The sequence below is a fragment of the Sphaerodactylus townsendi genome, linkage group LG07 (genome assembly GCF_021028975.2).
Source record: "Sphaerodactylus townsendi isolate TG3544 linkage group LG07, MPM_Stown_v2.3, whole genome shotgun sequence".
Classification (NCBI taxonomy): Eukaryota; Metazoa; Chordata; class Lepidosauria; order Squamata; family Sphaerodactylidae; genus Sphaerodactylus; species Sphaerodactylus townsendi.
The window spans coordinates 112,158,456-112,184,499 of record NC_059431.1 but is presented as its reverse complement, the minus strand read 5'-3'; the positions used below and the strand labels follow the sequence as shown (position 1 = coordinate 112,184,499).

The 26,044-nt window shown below is 45.5% G+C and overlaps 1 protein-coding gene across 2 annotated transcripts in view; it reads left to right on the top strand.

Moving 5' to 3' along the window:
• SMC2 (structural maintenance of chromosomes 2) overlaps window positions 1-23,879 on the top strand; it is a 36,453-nt gene extending 12,574 nt beyond the window's left edge. For both annotated transcript variants that reach the window (XM_048504628.1, XM_048504629.1), the window contains 16 exons: window positions 89-322; window positions 1,138-1,297; window positions 1,715-1,832; window positions 2,376-2,514; window positions 3,365-3,484; window positions 6,612-6,816; window positions 7,328-7,463; window positions 9,715-9,839; window positions 10,844-11,037; window positions 12,311-12,454; window positions 14,859-15,053; window positions 17,105-17,305; window positions 18,955-19,071; window positions 19,741-19,901; window positions 21,529-21,676; window positions 23,361-23,879. In XM_048504628.1, coding sequence (XP_048360585.1) covers window positions 89-322; window positions 1,138-1,297; window positions 1,715-1,832; window positions 2,376-2,514; window positions 3,365-3,484; window positions 6,612-6,816; window positions 7,328-7,463; window positions 9,715-9,839; window positions 10,844-11,037; window positions 12,311-12,454; window positions 14,859-15,053; window positions 17,105-17,305; window positions 18,955-19,071; window positions 19,741-19,901; window positions 21,529-21,676; window positions 23,361-23,549 — 2,586 coding nt within the window. In that variant the 3' untranslated portion in view covers window positions 23,550-23,879. The remainder of the gene's footprint in view (window positions 1-88; window positions 323-1,137; window positions 1,298-1,714; window positions 1,833-2,375; window positions 2,515-3,364; window positions 3,485-6,611; window positions 6,817-7,327; window positions 7,464-9,714; window positions 9,840-10,843; window positions 11,038-12,310; window positions 12,455-14,858; window positions 15,054-17,104; window positions 17,306-18,954; window positions 19,072-19,740; window positions 19,902-21,528; window positions 21,677-23,360) is intronic.
• The last annotated feature ends 2,165 nt before the right edge of the window (window positions 23,880-26,044 follow it).

Sequence of the window (26,044 nt, the reverse complement as noted above, 5' to 3'; positions counted from 1 at the left end):
TTTTTGTGCATTTTGAGTGTCTTTAAAATTATTTCGAATGATATTCTATTAAACAGATGGCTTAATTATATAAGCTGTTTTGTTTCAGGATTCTAAAGTTTTGGTGGCAAAGGAAAAAGAAGTGAAAAAGATAACCGATGCACTGAGCGCTCTTCAGGAGGCCAACAATGCAGACATAGCAGCTTTGGCTGCTGCAGAGAAACACTTCAAAGCCGTGTCTGCTGGTCTGGCCACCAATGAAGATGGGGAGGATGCGACTCTTGCTGGACAAATGATGGCTTGTAAGAACCATATAAGCAAAGCAGAAACTGAAGCTAAACAGGTACAGACTTTCCCAAGGTCACCTTAAAGCGGGGCTCCCTGACCTTTTAGAGCCTTTGGAATTGTGAGAGGCTGTGTTGAGAACTACCCTAATGTGGCTACCCCAGAGGGTGGAGTCAAACTCAAAATGGCAAAATGTGAGGTAGCGCCAAATGGAATACCTCCCTCCTCACACCTCCCGGAAAGAAGAAAGCCTTGAAGGGGAAATAGAGCCATACAATGATTAAGGAAAAGCCAAATTCTTTCCAGTGGAAAACCCTTGCGTTTGAATGTGGGAGACTAATAACAAGTCATGTCTTACAATAGCCGTACCAGTTTCTGAAAAGGGGGGTGGGTGCTAAAGGAAGCACTGGCGGTTGCAATAGCACCCACAGACACCAAGTTGGGGGACTATGCCTTAAAGAGTAATGTTAATTGTGCAGTGAGCTTTCTGTAGAGTTAACACCTGATGTTACGGAAGAGTTAATGCCTCCGAGTTGCGTCTCCTGGGTACTCGGGAGCATAGAGAGGAGGTGAAGGTGATACTGATGCCATAGAGACTCTGTCCAGCATTTGATTTCACACAGTGGCCAACCACGTACTGTGAGGCCTTCTTGTGATGTCGCCTCAGGAGCTGGTTCACAGGTTGATTGCCTCAGAATGTGGAGGTTCTCTTAGCAGCTAGTGCCCATTGATTGGTCTGACTTCCATGAACCTGTCTAATCGCCTTGGTTATTCTATTTGAAATGCCGAATAAAATACTTGCTACTGAATAGTAACCGTGTGTTCACAAGGAAAGAAGTGGATCTGTGAACTTGTCATGGACTTCTTTTGCAGGCTCAAATGAAGTTGAAACACGCTCAGCAAGAGCTGAAGACCAAACAGGCTGAAGTGAAAAAGATGGACGCTGGTTACAAAAAAGATCAAGATATATTTGAAGCTGTCAAAAAGCAGAAAGAGAAACTGGAGCAGGAAATGAAGACGCTCAACTATGACGGTTTGTTTCAGTGATGATGTAACATTGTCAGGATTGGGAAGGGTGAGGTGCCAAGAACGAACAAAGAACTTGTGATTCTGAGAAACTAGGGCCCCTTCCGCACACACAAAACAGTGCATTTTCAAACCACTTTCACAACTGTTTGCAAGTGGGTTTTGCTATTCTGCACAGCTTCAAAGAGCACTGAAAGCAGTTTGAAAGGGCATTATTCTGCATGTGCGGAATGAGCCAAATATTGTCCGAGGATCATATCGTAACTGAGGCCTAGTCTGATTAATTTCCTCTGGTGCTTAAATAAAAGTTGCTGCCAGTTTATAAATCCTAGCCAATGTAATGTTGAGCATTTGGTCCTAAAAACCTCACGGTGTGCCTTGTAAACAGATGCTGAATGGATTTTTTTTTGTTGGGCTGTTCTAGACAAAAAAGAAGAAAACCTTCACCAAAAACAAAGGGACCTGTCTCATGTGGTAAACCAGCTGAGAGAGTCCTATGAAGCTTTAATGGCCAGATTCCCCAATTTACGCTTCGAATACAGGTAAAACTCAGAACTGCCTATCTTTTAAAAGATGAAACAAAACACCGAGGCTGAGAATTTTAGCAGTCTGATGTATTGTATATGACCTCTGTTCTAGTTTAGAAATTATTCATTTGGCAAGGTACTTCAGAATAAAGAGGACAGTTCATGATCTCAGCCCATCACCCAAGTGTGTTCTTGGATCCTTTCCTGTGACAATAAACAAGGTCTGAGAGGATTAACTCTGGTGATCTTCCAATATCCTCTAACAGGGGTTCTTCAAGCGATTAGTATTTCTTTTCTCCTACTTAGCATCATCCGGGCCTTGGAATAGGTAGTTAAAAAATGTTTTGGGCCTAACGAGTATGGTAGTTCCCTCACCTCACAGGCGGGAAGTGGTAGGACTAACGGGACATGTGGGGTCCTATATATTGATGCTTCAAGAAATAGCTCTTCCGTGATTCCCTTAATGGCGTATGTGCTGCTTCTTCAATTCGTTTCACAAGCCTCCTAAACTCACAGCAACTTCTGTGAGCGGCTAACAGGTGTTCATTTGTTTTCAAGGGATCCCGAAAAAAACTGGGACCCCAGTCACGTGAAAGGGCTTGTTTCATCCCTGATTACTGTGAAAGAGGCCTCCACAGCAACGGCTCTAGAAGTGGTTGCTGGGGGCCGACTCAACAACGTTGTGGTGGACACCGAGGTACGTTTCTCCTAGATTTAACTAAATGGAAAGTATCCAGTCTCTTTCAGGGATTTCACATGCAAAACATTTGCCCAGTGGAGGGGATATGGCTAAAGCAGGGGTCTGCAACCTGCGGCTCTCCAGATGTTCATGGACTACAATTCCCATCAGCCCCTGCCACCATGGCCAGGGCTGATGGGAATTGTAGTCCATAAACATCTGGAGAGCTGCAGGTTGCAGACCCCTGGGTTAGAGTTACAAAATTCTATTGGCACCAATAGCTTTCCACCAATGACCTGACAGTAAATGCACATTTGACTCAACAGGGAGTTTCAGCCAACCGGGCTCATAATAAGTGTACCTGTATGACGTCCCTGTGGGCTTGTCCCATTCACAAGTTACTGTTTTAGGTACATATGCAAGAATGTTATATGTAAATAATATATTTATCATGACCATAACCATTATCAGTTGAAGCCCAGGTGCATATAGGGACAGCTAGCTCATAGCATTCATATAGGTCACTATGGCTCATTCCACACATGCAGAATAATGCACTTTCAAACTGCTTTCAGTGCTCTTTGAAGCTGTGCAGAATGGCAAAATCCACTTGCAAACAGTTGTGAAAGTGGTTTGAAAACGCATTATTTTGCATGTGCGGAAGGGCTCTAAGTAAGTCCCTTTGAGTCTCCTACAGGAGAGAAAGGGGGGATATAAAGCCAAACTCTTCTTCTTCTCTTCTATGTAGCAAAGGTGTCCATCAGTGTAATCCTTTAAAAAGTTTGACTGATTTTAAGCCTTTCATCTGTCAGAAGCCATAAACTGAATGGTTTGGCATCAAATGTGGATATTTCTCCCCTCACATTAGGTTACTGGGAAAAAGCTACTGGAAAGGGGTGAGCTGAAGCGTCGATATACCTTTATTCCATTGAACAAAATTTCAGCAAAGTGTGTTGGACGAGAAGCAATCAAATCAGCCAAAAACCTGGTAAGGCCTAGCCACAAAATCTGCAAAGTAATCTCTATATTCTTATAATGGCAGTCTATCTCGTGTGTATCATGTAAAACTAATTTTCTTAACCATTCTACCAGTTCTGTTTTCTGCAATACACCCATTCTCACTCTGAGGGGGAGGGCATCTTCAAGCATGGATTATTCTCATTGGTCACGTAGGGAGGCAGGACTGATCTTCTTTTTGTCCCATGGTTGGACAGTTCCTAGTCAGTGTAGTTTCCTGCCTTGCACGGGGAGAATAGTTAAAAGACATATTCTACTCTTATTACTTCTTGGTTTCTTAAATCCCCTTGCCTACGCCTCTCTCCTATGGCACTGGACAATTCGGAGCAGGAGTGCAAGTCAGCTGAAAGCCCCTAAATGGGATTCCCCTCAGAGGATGAGGCAGATCCGGGTCTGCTGGAGACGCAGCATCTGGATAGTCTGCCAGATCCACAGAATGCCTCACCATCAACGGGAAGTAAAGTACCAGCACCCATTCCCCAATTAGAGGTCAGGCAGCCATTTTGTCCCTGTGATCTCTCCCAGCTGGACTTGCATTATCATTGCCCGAGGCTGGGATGGTGTTCTGTTGCTTGCTTGTAACTTAGTAGAGCAGGCGAACCGCTTCCACGGAGCAGCAGTGGCGTAGGAGGTTAAGAGCTCGTGTATCTAATCTGGAGGAACCGGGTTTGATTCCCAGCTCTGCCGCCTGAGCTGTGGAGGCTTATCTGGGGAATTCAGATTAGTCTGTACACTCCCACACACGCCAGCTGGGTGACCTTGGGCTAGTCACAGTTTCTCAGAGCTCTCTCAGCCCCACCTACCTCACAGGGTGTTTGTTGTGAGGGGGGAAGGGCAAGGAGATTGGCAGCCCCTTTGAGTCTCCTGCAGGAGAGAAAGGGGGGATATAAATCCAAACTCGTCTCTTCTTCCTTATCTCCAACTTCCTGGAGGAGTGAAGCATCTGCGGCCATCACAAAACAATACTTCTTTCTCACCCTCTTTTCTTATGCTGATGTTTTGGGAATACGAGGAAGGGGGGAATATGGGATAAGACATGTGGCAATGTTCAGGCGTATGCTGGGGTTCAGGGGACAAAGCACCCGCTTTGGCTTCCTGAATCTTGGGCTGACAACAGTTCCAATAAAGCTCTTGAAACTTTCCTGAGTCTTGTGCTCTTTCCACACATGCAGAATAATGCACTTCCAAACTGCTTTCAGTGCTCTTTGAAGCTGTGTGGAATAGCAAAATCCACTTGCAAACAGTTGTGAAAGTGGTTTGAAAACGCATTATTCTGCGTGTGTGGAAGGGGCCTTGGTTGCTGACTGGAGTGACAGGCCCTTACAGCAGTGAAGGAGGAAAAGGTGCAACCCCTGGCCAGGCGCCATCCAACCCCACCTTAGGCAGCCATAGATCTCCCTTACCTACACCATCAGAAACATTGGGCTCAGAAGAGGATTTTGCCACCCATGGAAGACATTTGCAATGTTGGCCCACCAAGGCAGCCAGAAAGGCCTCCTCACCAGCTCTTTCCTCTCAGAGGAAGAATAGAAGAAGCAAGAGTTTTCCTCAGGGTAAGAGGAAGAACCGTCAGGAGAACACCCCTTCAAATCAGAGGAAACAGCAGGAGAGAAACAAAAGTGGAGCTACATGCTAGCAAAATCACAGACGATTTCTCCCCTGCTGTACTGCCCAAATCTGCCCTCTTCTATAAACTGAGCTATATATGTTTCTAATAGTTATATAGTTGGGTTCTAAGTTACAAGAGCTATGTTCTAATTAACATCTATAGCTCAGAAAGTTTTAAACTGGCTAGCAACAGCCCAACAGGAGGATCAAAAGCAGAAGCTAAGTCCTGCCTCCCGGAGCAACCGAGTGAAATAACCCACATTTGAAGATGCCTCCCTTCTTCGGAGCCAGAGGAACCTTCATAGAAAGTCGTCAAGATTTGTTCCTGTTTAATTATAGTCTTTAAAAGTCTGTGTTAAAGCCTCTGTGAGTGCATTACTACTGTTACTGGGAACTAGGTATAGATAGGGTGCTGTGTGGTTTCTGGGCTGTATGGCCATGTTCTAGCAGCATTCTCTCCTGATGTTTCGCCTGCATCTGTGGCTGGCATCTTCAGAGGCTCTGAAGATGCCAGCCACAGATGCAGGCAAAACATCAGGAGAGAATGCTGCTAGAACACGGCTATACAGTCTAGAAACCACACAGCACCCCAGTGATTCCAGCCATGAAAGCCTTCGACAATACATAGGTATAGATAACTTTGCCTGTCTTCTGGGCTTCTTGGTCCCCATCTCAGTGATGAGCTGGTGGAAGGTAACTGAATGGTTGCTCTAATGTACTGCCTGTCCTGGGCACCAACATTCACATTGCATCTATGTCAGGAATGGCACCTGCCCCCTCCTGCTTGCAGACAAGGAGGTGTGAAGGGGCACACCTGGACTAAGGGGATTGGTTCCATTGGAGTGGGGCGTGCAAATGACCTTTGATGCAGTGGTAGGATTCGAATCATTTAGCAATCGGTTCCGAATGGACTCAGTAATGGATTACAACCAGTTCTCTGAACTAGACAGTAATGGATTACAGCCAGTTCTCTGAACTAGACAAAAAATTAGCTACCAATTCTACCGAATAGGTGCAAATAGACTGGATCCCACCAGTGCTTTGATGTATCTGCACCTGTTGTATGTTAATGGGCCTTTGTTTTGTTTCTATGTGCTGTGTAATATAGATAACTAGGCAGACCCTTCATGGTTCTCTGGATGGGAGGGGGAAGGAGCGCAGCCCAGCTCTCTGGAATGCTGGTCTTCAAAAACGAAGTCTTTCACACCTCGTTTTCTAACATTACATGGGAAGAAGGGAGGGGGGGATCCAGGGGAATCAAAAGAGAATAAATATGACCGTAAAAGCCAGAACTGGCCTCCTGAACCCGAGTCCTTGTTGCCAACCCAATAAAGACTTCTGATCTTGAATCTAGACCCCGCTTATTGATAGTTGGGCCAAGACCTAACAATCTATTGCCTTGAAATGAGCTCTTGAGGCAGGCTCTTTCCCCCTTCCCATCTCTTCGTACAGTATCAATGCAGTTAACACAGTTTTCTCTTGAACACTAGGTTGGGGAGGACAATGCCCACTTGGCTCTTTCTCTGGTGGGATATGACTCTGAAGTGCAAAAGGCGATGGAGTACGTTTTTGGGGGCACCCTGGTTTGCGATCACATGGACAACGCAAAGAAAGTCGCCTTTGACAGAAGGATAATGACCAAAACAGTCACTCTTGGGGGAGACATTTTCGATCCTAAGGGCACACTGACTGGAGGTAACTTCATCACCTGTATTATATTATATTTTAAAAAACTATATTGTGTTTTAGCTATGCTGAAAACTATTCTAGGCAACAGAAGACCCATGACCAGCTCTTCTTTGAGTTGTTGCTGGTTTAAGGCTGACAGCAGCTCCATAGGGTGGGAAAATCAGATCGGGATACATCGAGGAGTGGGGGTTCATCATTACCCTAGCTCCGTGGTGGCGAACCTTTGGCACTCCAGATGTTATGGACTACAATTCCCATCAGCCCCTGTCAATTGGCCATGCTGGCAGGGTCTGATGGGAATTGTAGTCCATAACATCTTGAGTGCCAAAGGTTCACCACCACTGCCCTAGCTGCACTGTTCTCTTGTTATAAGTTATTCTTCTGGATCCGTTCCATACAAGATAACAGATACTGCCCACCATTATAGCTAGTTTGGCCCTAAAATGGGCTTTTCTTTGTGGAGTAACCGTGTTGGTCTCACAGGGGATATTTCAGTCCCTTTTCCATTCTGACCCAGGTGCGCGATCGCAGTCTGCATCGGTTTTGTCCAAGCTCCAAGAGGTGAAAGACGTTCAAAAGCAGCTTGAAGCAAAGGAGGCTGAGCTACAGTTGATAAGACAGGAACTGTCTGGTCTGAAGGAGACTGCTGAGAAGTAAGTCCTCACCATGGTTCTCTTGGGACAAAGAAGTATATAAGAACTTTTTCTTCTAAGGAGCAGCAGTGGCGTAGGAGGTTAAGAGCTCATGTATCTAATCTGGAGGTGTAGTAGTGCACTGCCGACCCAGCAGTGCCGTAGTAGAACGTTGGGACGCCAACGGACCTGCGGCCTTGCTGGTCGCATCGCACCCCCACTCCTCATCCCCCCATGAGTCACGGGTCATGAACTGTCTGGCTCAATCACCGGGCGCAGGGACAATGGTCTTGCCCCCAGGTGAGGATTAGGCTCAGACGCGTACGCTCCTCTCCGCACGTAGCCAGATGAGATCATGCATCACATGATGATCTCCCGACCTCCCGCTCTCCCGGAACTCCCCCCAGTCCTCCCTCCTGCACGCCCCCAATAGAGTAACAATAAAAGGTGCCAGGAACCGGCAGACGGGAGACTCGCTAGGAACACGGACCTCCGGTCTCCCGCTGCTGGCGATCTCCACCAGATGTTATCTCCGCGTCTCGTCTCGTTCTTACGCTGACCGCGTGGGTCGACTACAGGAGGAACCAGGTTTGATTCCCAGCTCTGCCACCTGAGCTGTGAAGGCTTATCTGGGGAATTCAGATTAGCCTGTACACTGCCACACACGCCAGCTGGATGACCTTGGGCTAGTCACAGCTTCTCGGAGCTCTCTCAGCCCCGCCTACCTCACAGGGTGTTTGTTGTGAGGGGGGAAGGACAAGGAGGTTGTAAGCCCCTTTGAGTCTCCTACAGGAGAGAAAGGGGGGATATAAATCCAAACTCTTCTTCTTCTTCTTCTTCTAAGTCCTGTGGAGAAGAACAGAATACAGATACTGGTTCTGGTGGGTTTTCCAGGCTGTGTAGCCGTGGTCTGGTAGATCTTGCTCCTAACATTTCACCTGCATCTGTGGCTGGTATCTTCAGAGAATACAGATACTACACGACATTTTCCCTTTTGGAGAGTGAGCTTGGTGTAGTGGCTGGAGTCGGATTTGGATCCGAAAAACTGGTTTGAATCCTTCATTCTGCCATTGAAGCTTGCTGGGTTTGTCCTATCATTGTCTCTCAGCCTATCCTACCTCATAGGGGACTATCAAGTTACAATGGAGAAGGGGAAAATGACGTATGCCCCCCATGATTCCCTTGTAGGAAGGGTGCAATTGAAATGTATGGTGCTCAAGCTCCCGTGCGTGTTGGTTCTGGAAGCGATCTGTGGTAACGTTCCCTCACAACTGAATAACTTGCACCACCAATCGGCTTGTTAAGAAAATGTTTAGATAACCAAAATAACACTGTTCTTTTTTCCAGTTTGAGTGGAAACTGCCACTTAGGTCCAACTAATTTTTAAAAATGTATTGTCACACGTTTTCACGGCTGGAATCAACTGGCTATTGTGAGTTTTCCAGGCCGTGGTCTAGTAGTTTTTGCTCCTCTCGTTTTGCCCGCATCTATGGCTGGCATCTTCAGAGGCACATCACAGAAAGAAATACACCTTAGCATGGCATACGTCTAAAGATACCACCCAGTGGTGGGATCCAAAAATTTTAGAAACAGGTTCCCATGGTGGTGGGATTCAAACAGTGGCGTAGCGCCAATGGGGCTGGGTGGGGCGCGACGGGGGCGTGGCCGGGCATTCTGGGGGCGGGGCATTAATAATTTCTCTGTTACTGTAAAAAACTCTTACTGTAAAAAAAAGTCCCTAATTTCCAGCTGGTATCTTTCTGTCCATAATTTAAACTCATTATAGCAAGTCCTATCGTCTACTGCCAACAGAAACAACTACTTCTCCTCTAATTGACTGCCTGTCAAATACTTAATACTTTCAAAGACTTAATTTTGTTTCTAGAAATCAAAAGAAGGATACTTTCCTTAAACAAGGAACTTTACCATATTTCTAAATCATGTTTTTAAAACAGCCCAACAGGGAGAATTATCCCATTTTCTACCTTCGCTAACATAGGAAACAACAGGACTTTATGATTTTTGGACCTAATGGAATTTCTAACGGAAAAGCAGACCCAATTAGTAACCCCCTCTCGGCACACACAAATAATTAGTAACCCACTATCGGGAACTGGTGAGAACCTGCTGGATCCCACCTCTGATACCACCTGTAGACACGTTAGCAGCAAAAACTACCATCCACAAAGCCTGGAAAATTCACAGCAGCTAATTTCTTCCAAGTTGAGCTGACGAGTTGAAACGTTTATTTTTAACGATTGCCTCTGTTAAGGTACCGTCGTCTGAAGCAGCAGTGGGAGATGAAGTCCGAAGAAGCCGAGCTGTTGCAAACCAAGCTGCAGCAAAGTGCCTACCACAAGCAGCAGGAGGAGCTGGATGCTCTGAGAAGAACCATCGGTGAGAAGAGATGGCGACCTGGGTTGTCTGTCGAGACTGTAATCCTGGCTGGGAGTCAGCGAACGAAGGGGTTTTTTCTCAGTGCTTTTAGGAGGGAGGAAACAACGTGCTAATAATAGTCCAAACCCCAGCTGCCTTTTAAACATTTTGATTAATTTATCAGCTTCTTGAATGGTTGAAAAATGGGGGGGAGGGGGCATGTATCTTGGAAGCCAGGCAAGCCAACAGCAACATATCTGCCCACCTTGCTGGCATAAATGGTTCCTAAACCGGCGGGGAGGGCGAACAGGACGGTGGGTGGGTTCTTCACAGCACTAGACCCCTCTGATCCCTCCAGTTTATGGAACAGCCGGGCCTGGTACCAAGACTCTGTAATTTTTGGAAAAACAGCTGAAAACATTAGTGGTCCAACCATATGAATAGCAAGTGTACTGTTTTTAATTGCGATGCTTTGAAGCACCATAGTTGAGCAAGGGAGTGGAACTTTGGGCATGATTTTAAGCCAATTGCTGAAGTTCTACCCAGAGCTTCTATATCCTTAACAGTCCAGGTGCTCAGGAGCAGCAGCAGCCGCAGAAGGCCCTTGCTTTCACATCCTGCACGTGAGCTTCCAAAGGCACCTGGTGGGCCACTGCGAGTAGCAGAGAGCTGGACTAGATGGACTCTGGTCTGATCCAGCAGGCTAGTTCTTATCCTTTCAGTTACAAGGGCCTGTGGCCTTTCTTAAGCCAGGGAGCACACCAGGATGTGGCTTCTGTATTGTGGAAGCTGGTTCTGTTCATTTAAATTGTATTTTGGTACCACTTTTAGCTGGCTTTTCTTCCCAAGGAAGAGGGAAGAACAATGCCAAAATAGACAAGTTAGGGATTTTACTTTCTCCCCATTGTTTTCCGAAACAAACACTTCCGAAAGGGTGGGGTGTTTCCCCCCCTCTCTGTCTTCCCCTTCTTTCGTGCATCATTGTTAGAAGTCCCTTCTGGGATCCACACTGTCTTCTTTTTCAGAGGAAAGCGAGGAGACGTTGAAAACCACCAAAGAAGTTCAGAAAAAAGCAGAAGAGAAACTGAAAGTGCTTGAAGACAAGATGAAGAATGCGGAAGCGGAGCGGGAGAAGGAGCTGAAAGACGCCCAGCGGAAGCTGGATGATGCCAAGAAAAAGGCTGATAATTCCAGCAAAAAGATGAAAGGAAAGGAGCAGGTAAAACTCTTTAATTCTAACGTAAAATTCTAACATAAAACGTGATTCTAACGTGAACACTTTAATTCTAACATAAAACGTAATTCTAACGTAAACGCTTTAATTCTAACGTCAAACGTAATTCTAACATAAACGCTTTAATTCTAATGTGAAATGTAATTCTAACGTAAACGCTTTAATTCTAACGTAAAATTCTAACGTGAAACGTAATTCTAACATAAACGCTTTAATTCTAACGTAAAATTCTAATGTGAAACGTAATTCTAACATAAACGCTTTAATTCTAACGTAAAATTCTAACGTGAAACGTAATTCTAACATAAACGCTTTAATTCTAACGTAAAATTCTAACGTGAAACGTAATTCTAACATAAACGTTTTAATTCTAACGTAAAATTCTAGCGTGAAACGTAATTCTAACGTAAATGCTTTAATTCTAACGTAAAATTCTAACGTGAAACGTAATTCTAACTTAAACGCTTTAATTCTAACGTAAAATTCTAGCGTGAAACGTAATTCTAACGTAAATGCTTTAATTCTAATGTAAAAGTCTAGCGTGAAACGTAATTCTAACGTAAATGCTTTAATTCTAACGTAAAATTCTAACGTGAAACGTAATTCTAACGTAAACGCTTTAATTCTAACGTGAAACGTAATTCTAACGTAAATGCTTTAATTCTAACGTAAAATTCTAGCGTAAAACGTAATTCTAACGTAAAAAGAGGCATCCTTATTTACTATCTTCTCCCACCCTTCCTCAAACGATCTTACAGTGGCATGGATGGCTGTCTGTTCAGTCCTAGGCTGTTCTCCATTTTTATGCTCACAAAAGCCCTCTCAGATGAGTTGTAAGGGGCCATGCAGACCATCTAGTCCAGCCCCCTGGCTCAATGCAAGATCAGCCTCGAGCATCTCAGACAAGTGTTTGTCCAGCCGCTGCTAAAAGACTGCCAGTGAGTGGGAGCTCACCACCTCCCTTGGCAGTCGATTCCACTGTTGCACAACTCTTACTATAAACATTTTCCCCCAATATCTAATTGGAGCTTTCTGCCCATAATTTAAGCCCATTATTGTGAGTCTTATCCCATTGCCAGCAGGAACAGCTACTTTAGTTGGCTTCCACCTGGGCTCTCCAGCCAGCAACTCAGCAGCCAGGGCTTTGGACTCACTCCGTCAAGCCCTTTGAAGATGGCGCAGCGGCAGAGCCATCCCTGGACATGGCGGCCTCTGGATTGGGCTGCCCGTGAGTGTATAAAGCGCTCTTTTCCTTTAGGAGGTCGAAGCGCTGGTGTTGGAACTGGAGGAGCTCCAACGAGAACAAGCCTCTTACAAGCAACAGCTCGATGCTGCGAATGAAGCTATTAAATCCTTCCAGGAGCAGATTGAGGGAATATCGGTTGAAGTGGCAAAGAACAAGGTGAGTCCTCTCGACCCAAATCAACTTAGAGAAGGGCTCAGTGCGAAATGACCAAATTGGTTTGCGAACGATTGCTCGCGTGCATTGCAAGCAGATTGTTCACTGTATGTGAGAGTGCCCTAGCGATTGTATGCAAATTGAAGTATCTCTAGCCACTGCTATTTTTAAGGAATGGAGCACTGATGAAGGCAGTTGAAAAGCTAACAAACGCGTGTAGCTTCTGCAATGTTGATTCCGTTGTGGATGCATGGCTCCTTTAATCGCTTCTTAACGATACTCCGGAGGGAGATGCTGTGATGGTAACATTGCATCCATTCATGAAAGTGGTGATTATGTTTACACCTTGAGGAAAACAATTCATGAGCTTAAAGACAATTATTCAGTCACCGATTCGACATCCAGTACACATGAAAAGAGACAACAGCTAAAGCAGTAGCCTTTATTGAGGTGAACTTGCTAACAACAACGAAGGAAGATACTGTCTACATGGGTGTTACTGAATTTCTCCCATTGGAGATATCTGTAATGAAAAAGAATATTTATTACAGCAATTGCATTTTATGTATAGATGTTGTAATTTATAATTGTAATACACATGAGCCACTGCGCAGCACACGTGCGTCTCGTGTCTTTTCGGTCCGTACTCAGATAGTGCCCTAGTGACCCCCAGATGCCCACAGGAGGCCCCTAAGCAGGGCTTCAAGGCAGAACCCTTTGCTGTTCATTCCCCAGCAGCTGGTACTCGGTGACTGTCAAACCTCCCCTGCACAGACAGTGAAACACTTGAACGTTCAAAGGTTTTATTGCTGATGACAGGTAAAATCCACGCGTATTCCAACTCACTAGGTGAGTATCATTTTAACAAATTCTTGCTATCACAAATATACAAAAAAATGTTTAGTAAGTACACCGTCAGGTATGGCTATAAAACCTCTAGATTAGGTTTTTAGTTCGGCAGTCCTTTGTCAAGCCAATAATTGTTGTACAAAGTATTCTTTTTCTTACTCACATGAGATCCTGCTATCCAGAGAGAAGGATGATTTAAAGAAGAGCCATTGAAGTGAAACTTGAAATTCAGTTTGGAAACTATCTAGTGTAAGAAAAAAACAGTTGTGCTCCTAGAGGAGTAAGCAAAAGAATACTTTGTACAACAATGATTGGCTTGACAAAGGACTGCCGAAATAAAAACCTAATCTAGAGGTTTTATAGCCATACCTGATGGTGTACTTAACATTTTTTGTATATTTGTGATAGTAAGAATTTGTTAAAATGATACTCACCTAGTGAGTTGGAGTCCGCATGGGTGTAATATTTGTGACAGCACCTGTTGTACACCTGCCTTGATTATTATGGTGGATGACAGGTAAAAGGCAAAAGTCTGTTCTGAGCTAATCCCTCAGAACAGTTTGATAATATGCAACAGTGTCGTCCCGTCCGTCTCCCGTGTGAAATAAAACAGACCAGCATTCACTGAAACAGTTCTTCCAACCCCAAGGTTACAGATAAGACAGCTGTGGAGAAACATAGCAAAACAGCAGACAGAGCTTGGCATGGCCTAACTTCCCAGTCATACCCCTTCCCCCATGACAGACATCCTGACAGTGACTTTCTGATTTTGACCCCAGATGTCTCCTTTAAACCATCATGACTACTAACAGTACAAACCAGAGGCCCTTCCCTGCACCGTGTAGAGCAGGGGTGGGCAATTATTTTTTCCATGGGGCCGCATAAGAAACAGAAAATATAGTGGAGGGCTGGGCCAAAAGGCTGAACTCAGTTCTGCATAATAGGGGCTGATAAGTGACAGACAGGTGCACAGATCAACTTGGAATCAGTGGCAACAGTTCTGCATGCAACACTATTTGGCACAAAGAATCACAGGCTTAACCTACCTGCATAGTTGTCCACTGTGACAATCAAGCAAGTGGGGAGACTTAAGTCCCTTGACCTACTTTTTTCATCGACTGGTGCTTTTGAAAGCCCCGCAGAAGCCGGCAACCAAGGCAACTGGCTTCTGCGGGGCTTTCAACGGAGGGGAATGCCCCAGAAGCCACTGCGCAAGGGGAGTGGCCTTTCTCAGAGGCCCTTTCCGGCACAGTGGCAAGGTGAGGGGGGAAGGGGGAGGGTTAGCGGAAGAATGAGCAGCGCGGTTCTAAACAGGTCCTCTTAAGCCAGGGCCAGGTCTGTCATACGGGCCAGTCAGGGTCATCCGGCGGGCCGGATGTGGCCCCCGGGCCGTATAATGCCCAGGTCTGGTGTAGAGGCTTCTGGACTTGGGGCTTTCCCGCAGGGTTTGCCAGTTTCTGCACCCTGTTCTATAGCTTTTTTTTTTGCGTGTACCACGCACCGCAGCCCTCGCTCCTGCAGTGGTGACCATAAGATTATTGTCTTCCTGCCTGTTCAGGAGTCTGTGAAGAAGGCTCAGGAGGAGCTGGCTGAGCAAAAGGCGGTGGTGATGGCCCAGGATAAAGCCATCCGAGCCAAGTCTGCCGAAGCCGTGAAATATAAAGACCGGAATAACGAACTGCAGCTTAAGATCAAAGAGCTAGAACATAACATCAGCAAGCACGAGCGGGAAGCTTCCGATGCTTCTGCAAAGGTATGTTTGTATCTGGGGGTCGAGGTTTCTACTCCTAATACTTTGTGTGAGTTAAAAAAAGAACCCCCAAATCTATTATTGTTCCTATGAGCTGCTACATCAGCTCATAGGAATAATTATCGATGCTACCGTGTTTCCCCGAAAATAAGACAGTGTCTTATTTTAATTTTTGCTCCCAAAGATGCACTATGTCTTATTTTTCTTATAAGTATTTCCAGTATTTTTCTTAAAATAAGACAGTGTCTTATTTTAATTTTTGCTCCCAAAGATGCACTATGTCTTATTTTTCTGTGTTCTGTTCGTCGGGCATGCTTCCAAACAAAAACTTTGCTACGTCTTACTTATATTTCGCACTTCAGCAAAACCTCTACTACGCCTTATTTTCTGGGGATGTCTTATATTCAGGGAAACAGGGTACATCGGCTCATATTTCCATTAAATAAAAACTATACAGTTGTATGCTGCTTTTCCAGGCACTGAGGCGACATTGGTTGAGCTAATAGAGGTGCCATCCCTGTAGCTGGCATCGTTGCGCCATGTGACTTGCAAAGCAGAGGGGCGGGACTAAAGCGAGGGCTTGATTGGGCAGGCACAGGCACGGCTGGGAAAAGATAGTACCTCCACTCTGTGGACCACAGTTCAACACGTTACGTATGCTGAAGCCTTTTGGTTTCAAAGAGCTTGCGCCTGATTGAAGTTGGATGGGGTTTTTTTTCATGAGCTTATAGAGGCATCGAAAGAGTTCAGGTGCTTCATATTATAGCATGCCAGTAAGTTACGGTTACAATGTGAGGGAGGTAAGAATCCTTGGAATAGCCCAAAGGAAGACTTCTCTCCTTTCTGTCTCACATTCTCCACTGCAGCTTCTTAAACATAATTGCAAGCCTTTGAGATTCTTGTTAGTAAGTGGAGGATTCCCTAGAAAAGGTCCCCATGATATTTCAGTCTGCAGATCAGCCATCTCTGTGCAAAGATGAACCTTTCCCTTTCATGTCAAAAATGCAAACTTAGCCTAACCCACCTCACAGGGCTGCTGTGAGGGTAAAATGGGGATCAGACTTGATTTTATGCTACTGATATTTTCTCAGCTTTTTTTCCAGTAGCCTGCTACACTGTTTGATCTGTCTGGATAAATCTTTGAAGCTCACTTCTTACTCTGTTGATGCTTCTGGGCTTCTGTCACACTTGCCCAGCTGTAGCACTTGGTGTTAGGTCTTGGGCCTTAAAACAATAAACGGACTCTGTGTTGTTGATCAGCAACATTTATTGATGGGCACTGAAGCACCCAGCTTGACGAAGCCAGTTCTGACGAACCTTTCGCAATCCCCTTTATTCCATTAGCAAACCACACACACACCCAGTTTCTCAAGAAATGTGAGAAAGAGTTAGTTTGGAACTAAGGCGCCCTAAGGTCGGCGATAGAAAGCCACCTGGCTTCCTACTCCCACAGGATATCGGAAACAATCCTGTTTCCCATGAGACTAAGTGTCAGGGGAAAGCCTAGTTATCTACTCAGTGTGTGAAGCCATCAAGGAAAGAATGTCCCAAGATGGGAGTGATAACATATAGCTGACTAGTTACATATATCTTGTAGCAATTACATTGAGCTAAGAATGCATCTCAATCACCTAGATCCATGGTGGTGAACCTATGGCACTCCAGATGTTCATGAACTACAATTCCCATCAGCCCCTGCCAGCATGGCCAATTGGCCATGCTGGCAGGGGCTGATAGGAATTGTAGTCCATGAACATCTGGAGAGCCCGCGGGTTGCAGACCCCTGACCTAGATGCAGTCTCCCTGACACAGGGGAACATCAGGGAATTCCTGTATATCCACTCTTGGGATGATGCCGCTGCTAAGATACTGGCAGATTTCATGCCTGGAGTAGCATGTGGGTTCATCACACAAGATCTAGAAAATAGTTTCTAACACTCTCGTGGCCAGGCTGAGTAGCAGCCACATTAAATGCTCGCAGGACATCTTCTCCACTGTATGGGAATGCTTTACTAGACTGTCTCCGTTGGTTTTTTTCACGTGTGCGTTAACAGGTAGCTAAAATGTGTAAAGACTATGAATGGATAGCTGCGGAGAAGCACCTTTTTGGCCAGCCCAACACGGCTTACGACTTCAAAACAAACAATCTGAAAGAAGCTGGCCAACGCCTGCAGAAGTTGCAGGAAAAGAAGGAGAAGCTGGGCAGGAACGTGAACATGAGGGCGATGAACATGCTCTCTGAGGCCGAGGAGCGAGTAAGTGATGCACAAGCCAATCTTTTCCTGAGCCGTATGACATCGTCCTGCTCTGACATGCGAGGAGCAAATTCTGTAGTGGATTCCGCACAGCATATTTATAAAGAGTTGCAATCTTCCCCTTTTTATCAATGGACAACAAATTCATGCTGTGCAGAATAGCTCTGTGTGTTAGATGTAGATGTTCTGTGTACTGATTTGCTTTGGAAGAAGAGGAGGAGTTTGGATTTATATCCCACCTTTCTCTCCTGTAAAGAGACTCAAGGTGGCTTACAAGCTCCTTTCCTCTCCTCACAACAGACACCTTGTGAGGTAGGTGGGGCTGAGAGAGTTCCAAAGAACTGTGACTAGCCCAGCAGGAATGTAGGAGTGCGGAAACACATCTGGTTTCCCAGATAAGCTTCTTCCACTCAGGTGGAGGAGTGAGGAATCAAGCCAGGTTCTCCAGATTAGAATCCATCTGCTCTTAACCACTACACCACACTGGAGGCATATCTAAGCATCAAATGCAAAAGACTGTGAAATCTACTTGACTCTGTTAACCATGAGAACATGAGAGAGATCCTGCTGGATCAGGCCAGTGGTCGATCTAATCTGACATCCTTTTTCACAAAGTGACCAACCAGATGCCCAGTCATGCACAGAGACCCAAGTCTTTCCCTGGTGTTGCTTCCTAGCACTATAGTGATTTATTGCCTCTGAAGGTAAAGATCCCCTTTAGTTGTCATGGCTAGTAGTCACAGAAAGACCTATCTTTCATGAACCTGTCTAATTCCCTTCTAAAACTGTTGGCTCATATCCATTTCTGCATCCTCTCGCCATGAATTAAATTACTTGTTGTGTAAAGAAGTACTTCCGTCTGTCCTGAAGCCACGCAAGATGTCACTTCAAATCTCATAGAGCCATTAAGGAAGGGATGTTACTATACATCCTTTATAGACATGCTCAAATGATTTGGTGTAGTGATTAAGAGAGGTGGACTTTAATGTGGAGAACCAAGTTCGATTCCCCGCTCCTCCACATGAGCAGAGGACTCTTACCTGGTGGACTGGATTTGTTTCCCTACTCTTCTACATGAAGCCTGCTGAGTGACCTTGGGCTAGTCACAGTTCTCTCTGAACTCTCTTGGTCCCTCCTACCTCACAAGGTGTCTGTGGTGAGGAGAGGAAGGGAAAGGAGTTTGTAAACCACCTTGAGACTGTACAGGAGAGGAAGGCGGGGTATCGATCCAAACTCTTCTTTGGTGACTTCTTCCTGCATGGTGCAGAAATGCCTACTGGTATGATATCAGTAGCGAAATGTATGGCCGTAAGAGAGAGGCTGTGATGAGTTTCGTGCTGCGTCACAGTTGGCCAACTAACAGAGGGGCAGGTGTAAAAGTTTTTGTCTCATATGAATTCTACAATTCCAGACAATTTGCCTTGCAGTCCTTCATACTTGCACTCTGACAAATGAATCTGAAAAACTGGGCAAAACTTACCTTGTAAGAATGTCAGCTGTTAAAAAAATATCTTTTTTAAAAAAAGGGAAACTACAAGCCTTAAGACGAAAGCTTAATTTGCCTTCTGCGAACCATGCCTTCTGCGAACCATGCCTTAATTTGCCTTCTGCGAACCATGTGAAAATGTTTGCTGATTTTCTTGTTTCAGTACAACGACTTGATGAAGAAGAAAAGAATTGTTGAGAATGACAAGTCTAAAATCCTAGCAACTATTGCAGAGCTCGACAAAAAGAAAAATGAAACTTTAAACATTGCCTGGCAGAAGGTAGGTCAACTTAACCTTCTGGATATATCTGTTGGTCTGATTCTACCTGTGCATAGCAAAAGAGCGCATTTCATTGTATTAGCCAAGGATAATCGTACACTTCTTGGACAAATACAATACTAGAACCAGGGGGCATTCATTGAAAATGCTGGGGGGAAGAATTAGGACTAATAAAAGGAAACACTTCTTCACGCAACGTGTGATTGGTGTTTGGAATATGCTGCCACAGGAGGGGATGATGGCCACTAACCTGGATAGCTTTAAAAAGGGCTTGGACAGATTTATGGAGGAGAAGTCGATCTATGGCTACCAATTTTGATCCTCCTTGATCTGAGATTGCAAATGCCTTAGCAGACCAGGTGTTCAGGAGGGGCAGCAGCAGCAGAAGGCCATTGCTTTCACATCCTGCACGTGAGCTCCCAAAGGCACCTGGTGGGCCATTGCGAGTAGCAGAATGCTGGACTAGATGGACTCTGGTCTGATCCAGCAGGCTAGTTCTTATGTTCTTATGAATACTGTTCTGAAAACCAAAAGAGCTGCAAAATAAAAATGCATTTTTGCAAATGGTCTTGCAATGAATGTTCTGACCTCAGTTTCTGGCAAAATCTACTGTTTATAAGCACTGTTGATGGTCTGGAAGCCTGATGGGGTTTGTTTTTCTTTTTCTAGGTAAACAAAGACTTTGGTTCAATTTTCTCAACACTTCTGCCAGGGGCCAATGCTATGTTGTCCCCCCCTGAAGGGCAAACTGTCCTAGATGGTCTGGAGTTCAGAGTTGCCTTGGGAAACACCTGGAAGGAAAACTTAACTGAATTAAGTGGGGGGCAAAGGTTAGTGAATTGGGGGGGTCTTGCACAAGAGCCTAGGTTAGACATTTTCTTCTCACCCTGTTCTTTAATTATATTTCTCTTTCCTCCTAGAGTGCACAGGAAGCTTTAGTTCCACATAGCAAAATCAATGCTGACCAGTTTTTTTGAAAAACAACACTTACTGGGGGGAGTGTTGGTTACAGTTTGTGGTCCTCGGCTGCCTGACAGGTGTCAGTTTCTGAGGATCTTTGGACAAGTGCCATTTCCTAGAGATTGCATCACTCTGCAGTTTGTACGTTGGCTCTTAATGTGTCTCTAACAATGGTGTACTCTAGTGAATGTCCACACTACCGTCCCTGCTTCCTTCAGTTGCCCACGGCCCTTGATTAAATCTTGGTTCCTTCGTGAGCTTAAGTTTCTTTAGACTAGGGATCCCCCAGGTGGGCATTCCAGCTCTTCCCAACAGCTTTCCTGGCACCTACCAAGTGTTCTTAAGAAAATGAAGAGTGACTGAGTTTTTGATGGAATAATCTAGATCAGGCGTGTCCAACTCTGGCCCTCCAGGTGTTCACGGAACATAAGAAAGAGCCTGCTGGATCAGACCAGAGTCTATCTAGTCCAGCACTCTGCTACTCGCAGTGGCCCACCAGATACCTTTGGGAGCTCATATGCAGGATGTGAAAGCAATGGCCTGCTGCTGCTCCCCCGAGCACCTGGTCTGCTAAGGCATTTGCAATCTCAGATCAAGGAGGATCAAGATTGGTAGCCAAAGATCAACTTCTCCTCCATAAATCTATCCAAGCTCCTTTTAAAGCCAGCAGGGCTGATAGAAATCGTACTCCATGAACATCTGGAGGGCCAGAGTTAGACACCCTGATCCAGACAGTGACTTTACGTAAAATACTGTAACCATGCAGATAGTGATTTGATTCTGACTGAACATGATTAGGCTGCATGGCTAAAATGAACCAAACTGGAACTTGTGTTGAAGGCATCAGAATCTTCCCAGTATTAATGCATTTTTGTAGTTCAGGTGTAAGTTGATAATATATCAAAAATTATACCAGGGGTCGGAGGGCAGCATGGGCGGGTCTCAGCAGCCCTCCAGACCGATGCTGGAGGACGAGGTGGGGGGGGGGACGGGAAAGTGGCACCGCACCGATGGGAAGGCAGCGCTTTCCAAAAACCTCCCTCGGGAAGGGAGGTGGAAAGCGGCGCCTTCATGCCGCTCAGGGCCACACAGGACGGCGCTGCAAACAGCTGCCCAGGGACGGCATTTTTGCCGTCCCTGGGCTGCTGTAAATGGCCCGTGCGGAAAGGGCCAAAGTTTTCCTTTAATATTTCTGGGGAGATATCGTCAGAGCCAGGGGCTTTTCCCCATTTCAGATGTCTTATATGGGCCTTAATTACCTGAGGGCAGACATCCGGCCATATCTGAGCCTTGTCTAAATCCATACTCTAATTTTTTTTAAAAGCAACCCAGTGAGGTCCAATTTAATCATTTAAACAACCTGTCTTCAAAGGATGAGTCAGTTTTCGACCAATGATACATGGTGGAAATGACAAAAATTTCTATCTAGGCAACAAAAAAACCCCTCCATTTATTGAAGCGTTCAGTGTCACGTCCAAGATTTTCTTTTCATTTCAGATCTCTGGTGGCTTTGTCTCTGATCCTGGCCATGCTTCTCTTCAAACCTGCTCCCATTTACATTCTAGATGAGGTGGACGCCGCACTCGATCTCTCCCATACCCAAAATATTGGGCAGATGCTTCGTACCCACTTCAGACATTCCCAGGTAAGAGGCAGCTGATAGCAGTGGTTGTGTTCCATGGGGAGGTATATCCTGCCACAAGTACTTCTAAACCGTGGCAGTGTTCCAGTCCTAGCTAAGTCATAGATTCCTTGGGCCCTCCAGAGATGTGCACTGTGCCTCTGTTACTCAATTTATAAAGAAGAAGAGGAAGAGTTTGGATTTATATCCCCCCTTTCTCTCCTGTAGGAGACTCAAAGGGGCTTACAATCTCCTTGCCCTTCCCCCCTCACAACAAACACCCTGTGAGGTAGGTGGGGCTGAGAGAGCTCCGAGAAGCTGTGACTAGCCCAAGGTCACCCAGTTGGCGTGTGTGGGAGTGCACAGGCTAATCTGAATTCCCCAGATAAGCCTCCACAGCTCAAGCGGCAGAGCTGGGAATCAAACCCGGTTCCTCCAGATCAGAGCACACCTGCTCTTAGCCACTGCTGCTCCTATAAAGGTAATTGACAGCCTCAGAGCTACAGGGTGAAAACTAGACAGATCTACTTAAATATCAAAATACCTGGTTACTTGGAAGCCGTTTCCACCATAACCTCCTAGCGTTGCAACATGAGTGTGCATGCCATATCAGATCTTCAGAGGTCCTACTCCTTGTTGAGCCCTTGCTTTGGGCTGTGTGCTTGGCTAGGGGGTAGGCCTGTTCTTTGTGGTGGCCCAACGCTTTGGGATACCCTTCTGAGAAGGGTCATCAGGCACCATGCCGGCATTTTGCCATTTTGAAAACATCAGGCTGTTATTTTCAGATGGGTATTTTCTTTACTCTTGGTCAGATTGCCTTGAGGAAATTTCGATTGATCTTTTTGCTTCGTTGTTGGTTTAATGATTTGTTACCTGCCGATCAGGTTCTTGAAAGTCACCTTGAGCTACTGTAGCTGGTGGACCAAAGTGGTATATAAATGTTAATAAGTGAGAGAAATGGAGCTGAGGCCTATCTAACACCCGCTATACATTTTAGTCTTATCTGGATGGCAAGGACAATGGGATACAGAAAGCGTAGCTTGTCCTTTGGGAAGACACTATTGAAAGGGAGTGCTTGTATCCCTTCCCGTTCTTACTTATTCACTGGGCTTTTTAATTCTCTCTGCCCCGCCCCCTTCCCTTCCATTATAGTAATCTATAGTAAATCTCCTGGCCTCAATCTTACTCTCACACATTTACCTGTGCAATGAATATTCCTATCCATGGTTATAGCATTTATACCTGAAACTCTATGGACCTAGAATTGTCTGGAATTAACCGCAGACTTTCTCACCAGATACCTAAATCCTCTGTTGCATAGCTGTATTGATAGCACCAGAGTGTTTTGAGACAGCTGATAAGAACTTGAGAAAAATCCGTTGTCCTTTTACAGTTAAATTCATGTAGGACTTTCTGGTGGCAGAGACTAAAAAATGAAACTGTTTCCAGTCAACTGGTTTTCTAATCTAAATCTCAAGATAATGTATTGTGAGTTCAATTGTTTTGGTGTTACTTTTAAAATCTGGTTCGAAATGACACAACTGGATAAAGAATTATTCCGTTTACTGAACAGACCACAACAGATCTGTGGCCGGCAAACTTGTACCTTCATACCTTCACCTGATAGCTTCACTTCAGGAAACAAAGGGCAGTGGGGAAAACGGGTTTTGCACATCTTGTCTTTAATTCCCCCTTTCTCTATTCCTAGTTTATTGTGGTATCGCTGAAGGACGGCATGTTCAACAACGCTAACGTGCTTTACAGAACCAAATTTGTGGACGGGGTTTCCACTGTGGCGCGGTTTGCTCAGGTACAGAACGGAAACAGCGGGCTGCGTGGCGCAGAAGGGAGCAAAGCAAGAATGGAGAAGAGGCGGCAAGTCCAGGAGGAGGTTTGAAGAGTGAACTCTGCCGTGCCGCACGTTTTTATTTATAAAGAGTACAAACTCTTTTTGTCTTTGCTTTGTACCGATCGTATTGCACAGCTAAATCCCTGCCCCGACTCGCTTCTTTCTTAATCGGACTCTAGAGCTGCCAAAAGTGATCAATAGTGTTTGCTTTTACCTGTAAAATAACTTCAAACAGGACTGTCCTGGATCTTGACAAGTTAAAATAAAATTGATGCCACTTCACAGCAGTTAACACGATACTGGTTACCCTTATTTTTTAATTGGAAAATGTGTACATTTATTATTGCTGTTTCCCCTCAATAAAGCCAACTGACAAAATCCCGCTTTTAGCGAGTTTTCCCCTGTACGCTATACTGAATAAATTCCTTAGACTAAAATTGAGGATCAGCTGCTAGGGTTTGAGGTTCCATTTAATGGAGGGGTGGGTGGGTTGTATTTTGATTTTCAAGCATGTATCAAATATTTAATGCTTGGAACACAAATAAACCTGGAAGGATATTGCTTATGGCAGTGACGGCGAACCTTTTTGAGACCGAGTGCCCAAATTGCCACCCAACACCCACTTATTTATCGCCAAGTGCCAACACGACAATTGAACCTGAATACTGAGGTTTCAGTTTAGAAAAAATGGTTGGCTCCGAGGCACGCATTACTCAGGAGTAAGCTTGGTGAAGCAACCGTGCAATGCTTCGAACGGGTGAATCACAACCCTAGGAGGGTTTACTCAAGCAAGGCCAGCCTAGATGTGTGTGTGTGGGGGGGGGGGGGCGATGTTCCGCTCCCCCACAGGACAAACTCTGCGCGAGTGCCCACAGACAGGGCTCTGAGTGCCACCTCTGGCACGCGTGCCATAGGTTCGCCACCACTGGTTTATGGCAAGGTGGTACATGAAATACTGAGGTGCTGTTAATCCCCCAAGAGGCCATGTCAAGTGGGGTGATTTTGCAAAAGGGCTACAGTAACGGCAACGTGAGCAGCAGTGGCGTAGGAGGTTAAGAGCTCGTGTATCTAATCTGGAGGAACCGGGTTTGATTCCCAGCTCTGCCGCCTGAGCTGTGGAGGCTTCTCTGGGGAATTCAGATTAGCCTGTGCACTCCCACACACGCCAGCTGGGTGACCTTGGGCTAGTCACAGCTTCTCGGAGCTCTCTCAGCCCCACCCACCTCACAGGGTGTTTGTTGTGAGGGGGGGAGGGCAAGGAGATTGTAAGCCCCTTTGAGTCTCCTACAGGAGAGAAAGGGGGGATATAAATCCAAACTCTTCTTCTTCTTCTCCTTTTTGAACAGTTTGATCTTCTAATGCACAGGTGTCAAACTCGCGGCCCTCCAGATGTTATGGACTACAGTTCCCATCATCCCCTGCCAGCACGATGCTGACAGGGGATGGTGGAAACTGTAGTCCATAACATCTGGAGGGCTGCGAGTTGGACACCTAGGTCTAATACAACTTGTAAATCAGAACTTTTTTTCATTGATAAATCAACTACAATATAACTTGCTCTTGTTTTTGCCTGCACCTTAAGACGATTGGGGAACAAATTAGGACATTTCGATGCCCTGCTGTGTAGCCCATCCACGGAGGCTTTATGGGGATCTCTTAGAGAATAGTAACTAGATTGGCTTCTCCAGAACAGCTAGAAAGGCCAGTTTCTCAGTAAGATCCTGAAGTCACCTGGGTTGAGAGGATGTTTGCTGTAATCCTGCAGAAAAGAGTAAGAAGAAAATATCCACTAGCCGGGAGGGAGAAGCAGGACCGCTGAAGTCAGAACATAAGAACATGCCAGCTGGATCAGACCAAAGTCCATCTAGTCCAGCTCTCTGCTACTCGCAGTGGCCCACCAGGTGCCTTTGGGAGCTCACATGTAGGATGTGAACGCAATGGCCTTCTGCGGCTGTTGCTACCGATCACCTGGTCTGTTAAGGCATTTGCAATCTCAGATCAAGGAGGATCAAGATTGGTAGCCATAAATCGACTTCTCCTCCATAAATCTGTCCAAGCCCCTTTTAAAGCTATCCAGGTGAGTGGCCATCACCACCTCCTGTGGCAGCATATTCCAAACACCAATCACACGTTATGTGAAGAAGTGTTTCCTTTTATTAGTCCTAATTCTTCCCCCCAGCATTTTCAATGAATGCCCCCTGGTTCTAGTATTGTGAGAAAGAAAAATTTCTCTGTCAACATTTTCTACCCCATGCATAATTTTGTAGACTTCAATCATATCCCCCCTCAGCCGCCTCCTCTCCAAACTAAAGAGTCCCAAACGCTGCAGCCTCTCCTCATAGGGAAGGTGCTCCAGTCCCTCAATCATCCTTGTTGCCCTTCTCTGCACTTTTTCTATCTCCTCAATATCCTTTTTGAGATGCGGCGACCAGAACTGGACACAGTACTCCAGTCGCGGTCGCGACCACTGCTTTATATAAGGGCATGACAATCTTTGCAGTTTTATTATCAATTCCTTTTCTAATGATCCCCAGCATAGAGTT